This window comes from Hemiscyllium ocellatum, chromosome 4 (genome assembly GCF_020745735.1).
Source record: "Hemiscyllium ocellatum isolate sHemOce1 chromosome 4, sHemOce1.pat.X.cur, whole genome shotgun sequence".
Taxonomy (NCBI): domain Eukaryota; kingdom Metazoa; phylum Chordata; class Chondrichthyes; order Orectolobiformes; family Hemiscylliidae; genus Hemiscyllium; species Hemiscyllium ocellatum.
The window spans coordinates 40,619,499-40,636,130 of record NC_083404.1 but is presented as its reverse complement, the minus strand read 5'-3'; the positions used below and the strand labels follow the sequence as shown (position 1 = coordinate 40,636,130).

General features: G+C 42.1%; 1 protein-coding gene across 2 annotated transcripts in view; it reads left to right on the top strand.

The window, feature by feature from the left end:
* Positions 1-16,632, top strand: part of angpt1 (angiopoietin 1) — a 278,875-nt gene that overhangs the window by 197,033 nt on the left and 65,210 nt on the right. The window contains exons 9-10 of one of the 2 annotated variants that reach the window (XM_060824234.1): positions 162-292; positions 2,828-3,415. In XM_060824234.1, coding sequence (XP_060680217.1) covers positions 162-292; positions 2,828-2,988 — 292 coding nt within the window. In that variant the 3' untranslated portion in view covers positions 2,989-3,415. Of the gene's footprint in view, positions 1-161; positions 293-2,827; positions 3,416-16,632 lie in introns of those variants that run through there. The other variant, XM_060824233.1, reaches the window with a different exon arrangement.

The window sequence follows — 16,632 nt, the reverse complement described above, 5'->3', positions numbered from 1 at the left end:
GTTTTTTTTTCTTTTTTTTTGTTCCCGTTTTGCTCTTTCTTTCACTTTCTCCACCATTTGATTCGCTTTCTCAGAACACTGGCAGTACAACATGTTGCATATTTGATGTGGTTTGCTGACAGTGCTGGAATTCAGCCTCCTCTCCTTCTGGTTCCTCCCAGGCTCTTTCTGAAAGGATACAGTGGCACAGCTGGCAGGCAGAGCAGTTTGCTTTTACATGGAGTGGACTTCAGCACCAAAGACATGGATCACGACAAGTGCATTTGCAAGTGTGCCCAGATGTTAACAGGAGGTAAGAGATTTGTTGTCAGCCATGCCTCGTGGAGGTGATTGCAATTCTTTTGTGTAAATCCTAATATCTGGCTCAATGACTTTGACACTAAGTAGAGTTTTGATGATTGGATTGACAGCTTAAACACTCTGTTTGCTTTCGATGTCAGACCTCAGCAAGAGTGGAAGTGCATAGATCAGGCTTATATAAATTACACAGACTGGGTTGATGTAAGTGACACAGAATGGTCTAGTAAAACTTGCACGGACTGGGCTTGTAAATGTTGTTCAGGCTTATCTTGTGTAAATTTCACAGCCTGGGCTTGTATCTGTTGCAGACTGGATTTATGTAAATTACTGGAGTTGTGCAGGTTGTACAGAGTTATATAAGTTAAATAGACTTATCTGTAATATTGTTTTAAATATAGAACACTGAGTGATAATTTGAGCTGTTTAAAACAATTAAAGGGTAGATAGAAAGAAATAATCTCCTCCGATATGGAGAGTTCGGAATAAGGGGACAGAAATGTGCTATTGTGGGCCAGGAGTCATATATAAGCCAAGCCCAGTGAGCACAGCATGTTTCCTTCCCTAAATAGCATCAATGAACCAGCTGGGTTTTTACAACAATCTGAAAGCTTCATGGTCCCTTGTACTGAGAGCAGTATTTATTTAGAATTTATTAAACTGAATCCTAATTCTGAAACTCACCATGGTCCGATCTGAATTCACATTCTCTCAATTCTTAATAACATGACCACAGCAATTCCTCCACACCCATATGAAAACAGAAAGATTCTGCAGGGGATAGTGACAGAGCCACCCACTCAAGGCAAAGCAGGGACATTCCATAATGGGAGTGTTGGCGAGACCTCAGAACTGGAGTTGGACTGATATGTTTTTGACAGTGAATGCAGGGTAGTGGGATATGCTACCAGGGAAGGTGGTCAGTGAAGCTGAAAGCTTTTCTTATGGCAGTTGTTCCATTATGAATGCTTGGCTCAATTTCCAAATTGTCAACCCAGCAGCTGTTTTGTTTTCATCTAAAAACAATTGAAACTTTTATGAGCCTATAATAACAGATTGTGTCTTTGATATTTGTCTTTTCAGTTTGGTTATAACCTAATATACAGTTCGAAGATTACAACTTCATAGTACCTTAAATTTATTAGCCAAGTATCAAACAGAGTGTTTGAATTCAGGGTTTGTTTTAAATCATTAGAGATTCAATGTGTTTCCAATTATTTTGAAATGATTCCTATTGCTACTACATGGCTCTTCTAAACTGTATATGCTGTATAGAGGCTGGGTGGCCATGCAGGATACATTGGGAAGCATAATTGGGAAAGTGAATGGCGTAGGTGGCCTAGCTGGTATGTTGGAATGTGAGGGAACATGGGGTGTCAGTCTCATCAATGAATGAGAGGTGGCAGGTGTGCCATGAGGTCAGGGATGAAGCTTAATTGATGTTGGTAGCTGGGTTGTTGTGTTGGGAGAACTGAGGTGAGCCTTATAACTGACCCACTCCAACAGCAATGCTCCTCACACAGTCCCATCACAGCTCACATAATGCACTGAGTCTACTCCAGTGAGTGAAAAAGGCAATTATCCCATATCTGATAAACCCTCATCAAGTGTGCATTGTTCAAACAGTGAAAGTGTGTGGAGCAGGCTTTCCCAAGCCCTGATGAAAATTTGGCTCAATGTGTCAAATAGACTCCTGGGAGAGGCAGACGATATTAGAATAAATAATAGTCCAAGTCAAGAAAACAGTTGGATAAACTAGAACAGATATGGAAGGTGCAATAACAAAGACTGGGACTGCATGTGTGCAAATACATGAAGAATGTCAAATAAGATTTCCAATCTCAAATCCCTGAAGAGGCAAGGCAAGAGGATAAAGTTGTTCAGAAGCATTTCAGAAGCATTTTATAAAACACTACTGCAAAATCAAAGATATTATTCTAACCCATTTATAAATCTCTAGAAGGCCTCACCTGAGGCATTGAATTCAATTAGGAACCTCTTTTAGGGAGGATGTCAAAGCTGGAAAGAACATAAGGAGATTAACTGAAATGGTGTCAGGAACTGAGGGACTTCAGTTATGTGGAGTGCTGGAGAAACTGGAGTTGTTCTCATTAGATGAGAAAAAATCATGGGTGGGGGAATTAAGCAAGGTGTTTAAAATTATAAAGGGTCTTCAGAAAATAAATAGTGAGAAAAAGCTTCCAATAGCAAGAGGGTCAGTAAAAATAGAGAGATATAGGTTTAAGAAAAATTACAAAAGTAGGGGAAGATAAGATGGTATTTTAACAGAATGTGTTGGTGTAAGCTGGAATGGTGGTGAAAGCAAATTCCATAAGAATATTTCAAAAGGGAAATAGAGGAGAAAGGGATACAGGGAAAGAGCAGTTGAGTGGGACTATTTGGATAGTTCTGTCAAAGAGCTACTACAAGCATGATGGCCTCAGTGGCCTCACTCTGTCAATCTATGACTGTTATATGCAGCTAACCTAAGTGGCTGAACTGTTGACCTCTCTGATCTGTGCTCTTGCAGGCTGGTGGTTTGATGCTTGTGGACCTTCCAATCTCAACGGGATTTATTACTCGGCAGGACAGAAGCTAGGCAAGCTGAACGGCATTAAGTGGCACTACTTCAAAGGCCCGAGTTACTCCTTACGCATGGTCACCATGATGATACGGCCTTCGGGTTTCTGAACCAAACTGCTCAAGCCAAACCCCAGTACTAACCTGAAACTAGATCAGGACAATTCCAGGAGCCACCTTCCTCCAGAACCTTGCTCTCTCTCCAGCATCAAGGATTAGTGAAAGAATTTTGACTCGCTGCATTTGCTCCTTTTCCCAGCATGTCCATGCTCACGTTGACCCTTGCAGATTTTTAATAACATTTGTTTATTTGCCCTTGCTGCAATTAATAGCAGTTTGGAACTAGTAAGGGGAAGAAGAGAGAGAGAAAAAAATCCTTTTCATGTTCAAATTGACGCAGGACTGCTAAATATTAGTGCCTTTATTGCTGTGATTTTACCTCCCAGTATCTCTCACAGGAACCCATCGACCAATCCGCTGAGGGTTAGGCCGTTCTTGCTAGAGGCAGTAAAAGGTCGCTTTTTGGAAGTTCCATATGAAAGGGAAGAGAACTGTTGGGGAGTGAGGGGTGGGAACTAGGAGGGGGTGGTCAAGGAGGAGGCAAAGATGGATCCACCAGCACTTTCAAGGAATGGCTTATTGCTATATAATAATGAAAAGCAAACTCAAAGCCAGAGTGCAAGACCCGTGGGACCAGTCATGACACATATTAGCTCTGCATATGACCTATTTGTAATAAAGGTCAGGCAGCAGTACATCGTAGTGTTTCAAAATGGGGCAAGTGAATGCAGGGAGAGATTTGGACTAGGTTTACTCAAAAAGGAGAAGGGAAACATTTTATAGATCAATGATGTCAATTAATTCAAGTGTCTCATTAACACATCTGAATAGGAGATTCTGCAGGCACTGTGTGATCAATTTATGATTTTCAGTGTGATCGTGCCGATATCTGGGTTGCTTTTTCTCTTCACAGTTTCCTAGGTTGATTTTGACAGTGAAGGACTCATTCGTTGAATGAGCAAGGCGTTGAATTTTAAGAATGAGCAGGATAGATCAATACGCAATTGCATTACATTAAGCAAAGTCAGGAGTACATTGGGTCTCAGTTTGCTCCAGGTCTCCAGCCCAGAGGTTGAGGGCTTAATGGGAGCAGTCCCCAAGACGTAATGTGAATATTTGGCGCTCCATCCATACCTCATCAGTTTGGCATCCAAACCAAACCTGGAATTCCAAGGTTTTTACTTTATTCAGTGCACTTCCCTAGGCAGATATGAATGAAGCAGGGAAATTTGAGCATGTCCTGTTTATCACTCCAGGAAGAAACGGGGATTGATTTTAATCCAGAGACACAGATAGTGTCCTGGGGACCAGGGTTCAAATCCTGCCACATCAGATGGTAGGATTTGAATTCAATACGAAAGTCTGGAATTGGAGCCTAATGATGACTGTGAATTGATTGTTGGAAAATCCTATCTGGTTCACTAATGTCTGTTAGGGAAGGAAACTTACCTGGTCTGGCCTACATGTGACTCCAGACCCACAGCAATGTGATTGATTCTTAGTTACCCTTTGGCCAATTAGGGATAGGCAATAAATGCTGGCCTAGCCAGTGACACCCTCATTTAATGAATTAAAACAAAACACATGGGTGACCTGAGAGGTTTTGCTTCCACTTTCCTGATCCATGTATCACAGACATTGGGGGCAGACAGGAACCACCAACCTTGTACACATGCACATGCATGCTCTCTCTCTCTCTCTCTCTACTCCATAGCCATGTTGTCTCCTGACACATATATAAAAGCAGAGAACAAACAGTAGGTTGTGGTTTGCGTGAAATGTTTCTAAATATCATCCCTCAGTTTGCCTTCTCATCCCAGTCATAGTCACTACTTCCATTTTCTCAAGAATCTATTGGTGATGATTCTGCGATTACTTTCTCATTTACTTTCCTTGTCTCATTACAACTTTCTTCAGCCTTACACCATCATTCCTTTATTATTTCATCATTCCTGCCATCAGCTTAACAAAGATCTTCCCTTTCAGGAACAGGGGGAGGCCCCCTGAGTCTGTTTCTCCATCCAGTGAAATCATGGTTGATCTGTGACATATACACATGTTGGCCCCAATCCTCAACATCTCCAGTTAAAAAAGATTTATAAATTTCAGCTTCAAAATTACCAATTGATCTTGTATCTTCTTGCATCTTTACAGAAGAGAGTTTCAAACTTTTACCACCCTTGTGAGTCAAAATATTTCTTAATTCCACTCCTGAAAAGTTTACCTCCAATTTGTCAGACAATGACTCTTGTCCTAGACTCCACAACCAACAGAAATATTTTCACCCTATTGGCTCTCCTTAATACTTTGAAAATGTTGATAAAATCAACTTTAATATTTTGTTTTAATTCCAGGAAAGCTAACATAGTTGGGTGTGATCTTTTTTTTGTAACTTAACCCTTGTGCATCATTCAGGTATATCATTTATCTGTCCAAGACAAATATATATTTGTTAAGGAATGACACCTGCATCTGCTCACAGTCCTCCAGGTGTGACCTAAGGATTTCTACAACTATGTATATGATGCAGTAAATTGTAACAGCTAACTATTTTGTTATACTCCTCTCTCTCTCTCTCTCGCTCTCTCTCTCTCTCTCTCTCTCTCTCTCTCTATGCTTCTGGAACAGTATATAAAGTGTATTAAACACTAATGCCTGCTTGCATTTCAGCAAGTGCTCGTCATGGAACAATACAATGATGTGCAAGTATCTGCCAGAAGAGTTAATGAAATAAGGATGCGGTGCTTATAAAAGTGTTCAATTATGGCTGACCTAAAGAGTGTGAAGATGAGAAACTGCAGGAGGATCTCACACAGCTGTAGTATAAGCAAATTGATTGAGTTATTGCCCAATGTACTGAAGTACAATGAAAAGCTTTGTTTACGAGCAGTACCTGCTTGGACAGAGGCATACAGGCTACATTGCACAGAATGTACGCTAGGTGAAATCAGTGTTAGCAGCATTATTTGAGGCTAGAGAGTCCATTCTTAAGTCTAATAGCAGCAAGGAAGAAGCTGTTCCTGAACCTGCTTTTGCCTGATGGAAGAGGTTATGGGAGATCATTATCAGGGTGCGGTGGGTCTTTAATATTGTTGGCAGCCTTTCCACAGCAGCAAGCCATGTAAATGGAGTCCATGGATGGAAGGTTGGCATCCATGATGGTCTGGGCTGTAGACTCCAGCTTCTGTAGTTTCTTGTGGTCCTGGGCAGAGCCGTTGCCATACCAGGCTATTATGCACCTGGACACTGTGCTTTTTATGGTGCACCTGTGGAAATTGGTGAGGGTCCTTATGGACATTCCAAAATTTCCTGAGCAGCCTGAGGAAGAAGAGGCATTGTTCTTCTTGACTGTTGCATCTATGTGGGAAGTTCAGGACAAGTTGTCAGTTATCAGTATGACTTAGAGACTTGTATCGATGAGGAAAGTAAGTTGTGAATCTCTGTCCTGAATTTCTACTGTGGGCAGTGAGATTTTTTCTTCCACCTTATTACTCTCATCATCTGCATGCAGTTTTTCTTGCTATCTGAGTACAATACTTGACCTTCCTGCTCAATAGCATCGACTTCTTTTTCAACATTTATCCTTCGTACATTTTCAGATTTCCAGACTCCTAAACTAGGTTCAGACCTACAATGTGTTTGACCAACTGTATGGCTGAGACCTGGCGCTTCACCACAACGTGAAGCATTACTGCTCCCTTCCTGCTGTATGCAGTTGGGGTGTGACGGACTTGCCCAAAGGCACAGTATTTTAAATGACAACGGGGAGTTTTAAATGGTTTGAGATTATGCTGTCATGGGTAGCATCTGCATTTCTGACGCTGAGAGTATGAATTTAGCTACAATGACCTCGATTGAGCTGAAATCTGAAGGAGCACCCCTGCTGACTCCAGAAAGGAACTCCCTTGCAATGTACAGCTATCCCTGTCAGATCTCTGGATCTCGCATCATTACAGGCTTTGGTCAAGCTTGAAGTGGGATTATTGTTCTTTTGATCAGGTCTCTAAGGTTGATTTCTATGTTCACACCAGACCCACAGTGATAAGTGAGTATCTTTAGAGTGGAAATTGCCACAGTCCTGCCTTGTGAACTATTTGTTTCTATTGAACGCACCACTCAGGGCAATCTTATTCTTAAGAAGAATTCCATAGTATGTTTTCATAATCCCATTAATTTTAGAACACTCTCAAAGATCAAAACACCACAGTCTTACCCAACCATAGTGCTGCTCTCTCAGATGAGGGGAGCGGTTGAGGAGGAGAGTTCATCATAGTAACCTCAGCCAGTGTGTGGATAGAACCCAAGCTGTTGGCATCACAGTTCTTTACAAATCAACCATCCAGCCAACTGAGCTAAACCAACACTCTGTAGTCCTGGGGACTACTGAACAATTTTAGCTAGACACTAACCTCAAAAATATTTCATCTATCACGGTGAGGAAAACATTTACTTTATCCTTACCTCCTTTTTCATTTGCTGTCATCCAAGTATGTAACGCCTGTTCCCGCCTCAGGCGACTGACTGTGTGGCGTTTGCACGTTCTCCCTGTGTCTGCATGGGTTTCTTCCGGGTGCTCTGGTTTCCTCCCACAGTCCAAAGATATGCGGGTCAGGTGAATTGGCCATGCTAAATTGCCCGTAGTGTTAGGTAGGGGGTAAATGTAGGTGTATGGGTGGGTTGCGCTTCGGCGGGTGGGTGTGGACTTGTTGGGCCAAAGGGCCTGTTTCCACGCTGTAAGTAATCTAATCTAATCTAATAATTATACCAATCCTGTTTCTTGGGTTGAGTTCCCTCATTATCCCCGAATACACATTCACAGCTATTCTTTTCAATGATGTAGCCTCCTGACTCAATGTGTACCTCTACGTGATGTGCCAATGTGGAGTAATTACAAAATCAATGAAAGAAGTTCGTGAACATGTGTATTAATTTTTGTCAATTTTTAAGTTCTCAAATAAAATGTGAAAAAATTCCCATTCTACCCTCCTCACCACCTTTCTGTTGCACATTACATTCAATGAGACTAAGAACTAATACATTATCAACCATTATTGAACGAAGTTCATTTATACATTCCATTTAGAAAGGGCAGTTATTGTAATATAGGATTTCTACTTCTTTTATTCTTTAGTATCGCTCCTTTGCTTTTCCTAATTTTCCTGTTCTGATAAAGGTCATCATCTTAAACCATTATATTGCCTGACCTGTTGCGTGGTTCCACTTTTTAAAAATCTATTTGTCGTCACTGAGTCAATCACCAGTTCTATTCATTGTAGCCTGTTGTGAAGTAATTCACATGTAGCATTATTGACTTATGTATGCTAGAATTTCACCTCTTAGTCATTAAAATGCCCATTCATTCATCATCGAGTAGTCTAGCATTTTTTATGTCCATCCCTAATTCTGCTTGAGATGATGAAAGGGAGCTGCCTTCTTGAACTGCTGCAGTCCTTGTGTTGCTGGTACACCCACAATGCTGTTAGGAAAGGAGCTCTTGGATTTGGACCCAGTGACAATGAGGTAATATTGACAAGTTCCAAGTGAGAATGGTGTGTGGCTTGAAGGGGAACTTGCAGGTGGCAATGTTCCCATACATCTGCTGCTTCTAGGTGGTAGAGGTTGCAGGTTTGTGAACTGCTATTGTAGGAGGTTTGACAAGTTGTTGCAGTGCACCTTGTGCATAGTATACACTGCTGCCACTGTGTGACAGAGGGAATGACTGTGCAAGGTAGTGGAAGGTGCCAATCATTGTTTTCAGATTATTTTCATATCATGCAGCCCTCTGATTCTATGAGCTGTGAGTCTCTTTGGCAACTCACTGGGTTTGGATGGTGCTTTGCAGGGGCAATTGAACCTTTCACAACCCCAACCTGGTGAGAATGATGCAGGTAGAGAAGGAGGACTGGGTGGGGCTGGGAAGCTGAGATGGAGTCCTGGGTCTGGTTGAGGTCAAAAACTCAACACTAGTCAAGAGGTCCGCTGATCTCATTGGAAGGCATTACATTCAGCCGTAAATTCTAATCAATATCCATCTAGTTTGTCACAAAACTATATTTACTTGTTGGTATATTGATAATGACTAATAAGGGATTCACTTTAATATATAACTAATTTTCTAATGCACAAGTCTCTTATGTTCTTTTTGTTTTATGCCTATATACTATTTGTCAATTAATTGTAACTTGGCTTGGATTGTTTGAGGCGAAGAGAAATGAAGCAATGTCTCACACTGCAGATGTACAATAGAGTAGTATGTTGTACAAGCAGAAACAAGCAGCAGAGATAAACCAATGAGCCTCCTCATGTAACAGGAACCAGTCACACTATCAGACAGTGGGAATACTTCCAATTGAAAATGAACACATGATCCTGGGTGGCACATCTCTGGAAATGGTGAATCAGAGATGTTTAAAATGGTGCATGGGGTGATGATCAAGTTGGCTGCTTTTGAGTGGTATTGAGTTTCTGGCAGCTTTCATGGTGTATTGAGAAACACCTTCTGAAGATCGCTCTTCCATTTGGTTCTGGGAGTATCACGTTGAAACAATGAAGGACTATTTCCAAAACACGTGGATATGTTTATACATGCCTTGCTTCTCTGCCCCTCTGTTCCACCTCCCTGTCAGCTGCTTAATAAACACCAATGTAAATGGCTTATTTCAACAACACCTCCTCATTTGGACTATTAATGCAGATTAAAACATTATACTAAAAATATTTATCTTTGCAGTACTGAGAAACGTTAAAAGACATTACTTTCTGTAAGCAGAATATTAGAATGTGCATCTTTTGCGTTCTTGAGTAACTTGTGACACAACAAATGGTCAGTGTGATTTGTTAGAGGACCTATGCTTCACAAAGCCCCCAAACACTGGGGGTTTCCTCACCTCATGTCTGGGTCTCTGCTAGACTTACTGATAGATATTGATCATTGTGATTGGTCAGTAATTCCAATATCATTGTATCAGTGACTACCAGGGACGGGAGAAACTGGATGAATAGTGGTCTGTTTTCAAACACCAATTCCTACATTGACATCTATTAGGAATGTAGGTAAAATGCCTGAAGGAGTTCCTTATTTGTTTTGTTTTTGCAAACAGCTCTTTATAAGCAAAAGCAAATACTCTCTGCATGTGTATATTATGAAGAGATTTTCTAATAAACAGTTGAAAACAGTGCTGTGATAATTTGTCATTCCTAAATCTACTTGCTAAAGGTAACAGAAGCAACGCAAAATTAGGTGTGATCGGAGCATTCTGCTGTTGAGATTGATTTTGCTTGCTTTGATATCACTCTCTGGTGAGAGTGAAAATCCAGTCTAGGATTTTGTCTTTTAATTATCAAGTGGCAATTAAATTCTGCTTTTCCATTTTGGTGCTGGGAGCCAGGAATAGAACACTTGTCTCTTTCAGACATTCACAGTGTCAAATGGTCAAGGATTGAAACAGAATCTCCCCAACACTGAGCTGGTCTGGCATTGGATTTCCCACATTAATCATCTTCAAACTGCCAAACGTGGACAGGTTATAATCACTTCCAAAAAAAAACCTTGCATTTTTACAGCATCTATTACAACCCTTGGAATATCTCAAAGTGCATTATAGTCAATGAAAATCTTTTTGAAAAAGCTGCAACTGCAAATGTTAGGAAACATAAAAGCAATTTGTGAGATCTCACAGACAACTATGAGTTTATCTGTTTCTCTGATATTGGGTGATGGATAAATGTTGACATTGGGTATCTGAGAAATCCTCCCCCCCCCCCATTCTTCTTCAAATAAGCACATTAGGATCTTCTACATTCAACAGGGAGGGAAAATGAAGCCTTGGTTTATGGTCGCATCCAAAAGACAGCACTTTTGATCTCACAGCACTCCTGCAGCATTGCCCTGGAGTGTCAGGTTGAATTTTTGAAGGTAAGTCATTGGGGTGTGAATACCACCCTCTGAGCCACAGCTGGCATCTCACATGCGATCCATTCATGATGTGTAGTTGTTCTCTCCACATACTGGAGCTCTTTCATTGAGGTTTCTTTTAGCTAGTACTGACAGAGATTTTCCTGCATAATGAAATTTCAAATGTAGTTCATGGCTGAAAATCACTCTGTGATCTGATGAGTTTAGCAGATTTGACAGAAATATTCTATTCTATTAATCAGGATCATATTGACTGCAGAGGACAAGAAATAATAACCTGATTCACTGTATTAGCTTCTTGATGTGCCCATTCTTGGTTCTTCAATTCCACCGTCTAAAATTCTCACCTTTCACTTCGCCTAAACTTGAGGTCGTCCAGAACTCTGCAGTCAACATCCTTCAAGTCTCAACTCACTTCTCTCCACCTCATCCACTTACATATCTCTTGGGTTCACTTCGACTTTACATTTTTCATCTTTGCTTTCAACTCCCTGCGTGGCCTCATCACTCCCCATTTCTATAACCCCACAGCTCTCTACATTCCTCTAATTCTGGCCACTTGAGCATTTGGGATTTGATTGCTCTGTTGATATCAATTGAGCCTACAGTTGCCTGGGCCCCAAGCCTTGGACCTCCCTCCCTAAAGCTCTCCACCTCTGTCTTCCATTCCACCTTTCAGACGATCGTTAACACTACCTCATTGGCTAAGCTTTCAGTTACCTATCTTATTATCTCTCTATGTGGCCCAGTATGAAATTTTACTCAACAGTGCTCCTACAAGGCATCATTGGGACATTTTATTATGTTAAAGGAGTTAGTTGTAAATTAACTCATAGTTGTCTGTGAGATCTCACAAACTGCTTTTATGTTTCCTTATACTTAAAGATGTGCAAGTTGGGTGGATTGGCGACATAAAATTGCCCCATACTGTTCCGGGATATGGAGGCTCAGTGGATTAGCCATGCTGAAAAAGCCAAGGTGAAAACCCCGTGTGGAGTTACAGGGATAGAGTGGGAGAGGTTGAGTCTTGGTGAGATTCTCTTCGGAGGGTCCGAGCAGACTCATTGGGCTGAATGGCCACTTTCTGCACTGTAAGTGTTCTATGCATTTTCATGTTTAAATTTTCTTCTTACAGGGTAGGTCATGGATTCACTCTTTTGTGCCATTACAACAGAAAAGAACCCTGAAGTACTTCTTCACGGATCAAACTTTTAATTCCAACTTTTCTTTGAAAGAAGTTGGCTACAGATAAAAAATGATCATTGATATATGTTCAGTGCCTGGCAGAATCCTGTGTGAACCCATGGAATTTTACACGCATACAGATTCAGGGAAACGTTAAACTGAAAGATTAACAAGGAAGAGTAATTGAGAAACTGACTGGCCATCATTGGCAGCCCCTTCAAATTAAGGATAACATTTGTCAGTCTAGATGAGGCTTCAGAAGCCCAATCTTGGATCCACAAGTTTTTACTTACAGTTGTTGCATAGGGAAATGGAATTAGCTGGTTTCTTTCTCTTTTCTCTGTTTCCACTGGTTCACCTCACAGTTAGGCTGCTGACCCTTGAAATATTGCACCTCGATGGAATATGAGGTGCCAAAGCGAGTGGCCTGCAGCTTTCCCCTCCCAGTCAGTGGTGTCAAAGTTCCTGTACTTTAGGGTGACCTTGTACATATCCTGACACCTTCCTTTGGGTGCCTTTTGGGTGATGGCCATCAAAAGGAAAGTAAAAGGCCTAGAGAGTTGGTTTTCAGGGATGTGTGGATATAATGGGCCATCTACTGGAGATGGTCCTTCAAGAGCAGGCCTTCAGTGGTGGTGCACAGAGCTTCAAAGAGGATCCTTGCCATGTTATAGTGTCTTCTTATTTAAATGAGGAGTAAGTGAGGACTGCAGATGCTGGAGATCAGAGCTGAAAATGTGTTGCTGGAAAAGCACAGCAGGTCAGGCAGCATCCAAGGAACAGGAGAATCGACGTTTCGGGCATGAGCCCTTCTTCAGGAATGAGGAAAGTGTGCCAACCAGGCTAAGATAAAAGGTAGGGAGGAGGGACTTGGGGGAGAGGCGTTGGAAATGCGATAGGTGGAAGGAGGTTAAGGTGAGGGTGATAGGCCGGAGTGGGGTGGGGGCGGAGAGGTCAGGAAGAAGATTGCAGGTTAGGAAGGTGGTGCTGAGTTCGAGGGTTGGGACTGAGGCAAGGTGGGGGGAGGGGAAATGAGGAAACTGGAGAAATCTGAGTTCATCTTTTCATTTAAACCCCAGGATTTGATGCAGGTGAAAGCTCTCTTAAAGTGACATTGGTAGATGATTCAGGTTCTACTGCAAACATCAATGGTCAACAGAAGTGTTGGAGGATGATTAAAAGACTTCACAATTTAGAGAATCAAACGTTTTGGTCAGACTGATGAGCCATGTGCTAGTGGAATTAGAAGGATAGGGCAGACGAGTCCATGGATAAGTAGCCAGTGTAAGGCACAAGGATTCACAATTTTGGACCATTGGGATCTCTTCTGGGGTAGAAGTGACCTGTATAAGAAGGATGAGTTGCATCTGAACTGAAAGGGGACCAAATTCTGGAGGGAAAGGGGTGGGGGGTGGTGGACATTGTTAAGATTGGAGGGTTTGAGCCATTGGGAGATTTTGAATAGGCTGGGGCTCTTTTCCCTGGAGCATTGGGGGCTGAGGGGTGACCTAATAGAGCTTTATGAAGCAGTTAGGGCATCGTTAGGATGAATAGCCTGCATTTTCTTCCAATGGTAGGGGAGTCCAAAACAAAACGTTTAAGTTGAGAGAGGAAAGATTTAAAAGGGACTTAAGGGCAACTTTCTCACACAGAGGATAGTGCGTGTATGGAACGAGCTGCCAGTGATGGAGATTGGTACAATTACAACATTTAAAAGGCAGCCAGATGAGAAAATGAATAGGAAGGGTGTATGGAGATATGAGTGAAATGCTGGCAAATGGAACAAGATTAGGTTATCTAGTCAGCATGGACGAGTTGGACTGAAGGATCTGTTTCAATGCTTTGACTCTGTGACTCTAGGTGAGGAACAATTCCAGGATTTGTTCCTGACATTTTATACAGGATCTGCCTAGCCACAGAGATGGTGCCTGCAGCATTTCAGGATGGTTGGGATCCACACTGGGTTTCAGGAGGAACTCCTTAGGGATGGGACAGAGGTGGTCTAGGAAGATTTAGGCCAGAATTTTACCTGTGTTGGTCAAGGTGGGGGATTCCACAATCAGATTTATGTCCCTCCTGGTAGTTAATAATGATGCTCACATTCTTGAAATCCCTGACGATGTTACTTTTGTAGTAGGGGGAGAAGATGAGTTGATGGGATCACAATGTAAGCCAGTAGCCACTAGCATAGTACGCTGCAGTGGCTGTATCATCTGGCCTGTAGGCTGGGCTGGTTTTCGTTTGTTGGATGGCTCCCCTTAGCTTTGTGTGTGGGAAATCATGTCTCACAAACTTGATTGAGCTTTTGAAGAAGTAACAAAGAGGATTGATGAGGGCAGAATGGTAGACGTGATCTATATGGACTTCAGTAAGGCATTCAACAAGGTTTCCCATGGGAGATTGGTTAGCAAGGTTAAATATCATGGAATACAGGGAGAACTAGCCATTTGGATACAGAACTGCTCAAAGGTACAAGAGAGAGGGTGGTCGTGGAGGGTTATTTTTCAGACTGGAGGCCTGTGACCAGTGGAGTGCCACAAGGATTGGTGTTAGGTTCACTAATTTTCATCATTTATATAATGATTTGGATGTGAGCTTAAGTAGTATAGTTAGTAAGTTTGCAGATGACACCAAAATTGGAAGTGTAGTAGTCAGCGAAGAAGGTTACCTCAGATTATAAAAATAGACCTTGATCAGATGGGCCAATGGGCTGAGGAGTGACAGATGGAGTTTAATTTAGATAAATGTGAGGTGCTGCATTTTGGGAAAACAAATCTTAGCAGGAATTATACATTTAATGGTAAAGTCCTGGGGAATATTGGTGAACAAAGAGACCTTGGAGTGCAGGTCCATTGCTCCTTGAAAGCAGAGTTGCAGGTAGATAGGATAGTGAAGAAGGTGTTTGGTATGCTTTCCTTTATTGGTCAGAGTATTGAGTATAGGAGTTGGGAGGTCATGTTACGGCTGTACAGGGCATTGGTTAGGCCGCTTTTGGAAAATTGCGTGCAATTCTGGTGTCCTTCCTATCAGAAAGATGTTGTGAAACTTGAAAGGGTTCAGAAAAGATTTACAAGGATGTTGCCAGGGTTGGAGGATCTGAGCTACAGGAAGAGGCTGAACAGGCTAGGGCTGTTTTCCCTGGAGTGTCGGAGGCTGAGGGGTGTCTTTATTGAGGTTTATAAAATCATGAGGCACATGACAAGGATAAATAGACAAAGTCTTTTCCCTGTGGTGCGGCATTCCAGAACTGGAGGGCATAGGTTTAGTGTGAGAGGGGAAAGATATAAAAGAGATGACCTTTGCACGCAGAGGGTGGTGCGTGTATGAATGAGCTTCCAGAGGAAGTGGTGAAGGCTGGTACAATTACAACATTTAAATGGCACCTGGATGGGTAATTGAATAGGAAGGGTTAGGAAGGATATGGGCTGGGTGCTAGCAGGTGGGACTAGATTTGTGTTGAGATATCTGGTCATCATGGACAAGTTGGACCGAAGGAAATGTTTCTGTGCTATACATCTCTATGACTCTATGATTCTAAGTTCATTGAGGGTTGATGGATCACTGGGGGTATCCTTCACAGTGTGTCAGAGTGGTGTGGGGTTGATCAGAGGGGCTCCAATCACTGATGAGTAGTCTCTTGGTTGAGGAGGGATTCAAATTGCTCCAGAACAAAGCTCAAGATGCTGAGTCCTGTGGGATTTGGCAGTTTCCATGTTGAGAAGAAGCCCTTTGTGGTAACCTCAGTCATTGTGGGAGACAACCCCCTAGCATTGTCAACGCTCTACACTGCAAACCAGCTGACCAGCTAACTGAGCTAACCAACCCTGGCCTGCAACACATGCTTGTGTGCATACATATACATAGAACAATACGTTTTGTTTGTATTGTACCTTTGACACAACCAAACTGCCCCAAGCTGTTTCACAACATTGAGCAAACTCTGACACGTATCACCTAAAGGTATATTGGAGTACAGGACGGAAATCTTCATCAGAGGGAGTTTGTAAGGAGCTTCGTCAATGAGGAGGGAGACATGGGGAGAGAAGAGGATGAGGAAGGGAGTTCCAGAGTTCTGCACCCAGACATCTGCAGGCACAGTCTGTAATGGCGGAGCGATTCATATTATGGATGTTCGAGAACTGGAAAGTCACAGAAATCTTGCAGACCTGTGAGATTGGAGGAAATTACAGAGATAGGGAGAAGTGAAGCCTTGGAAAGATTTGAAATCCGGGATAAATATTTAAAAATTGAATTGTTTCCAGTTGGGGAGTCAGTGTAGATCAACGAGCTCAGGGTGATTGGCAAATGCAAATTACTGCCAGTTAGGGTGGGGACAATCAGCAGATTTTTGGATAAATTCCAGATTGCTGTCTTCAGGGTGAAATTGGTCTCCACTGTAGCATGGACCAGGCTTAGAGATAATTATTCCACATTCTCCCCCAACCCTTCTCTTTCCCTCTGGCCAAACCTCTCCTTAACACGGGTTTTCAAGTTACACCTATTTCTTCTATGAACTTTTTCCCTGCTTTTCATTGGACTAACACTCATGCCACACAAATACTTTGACATTCACTAGTATTGTCATCACCTGAATC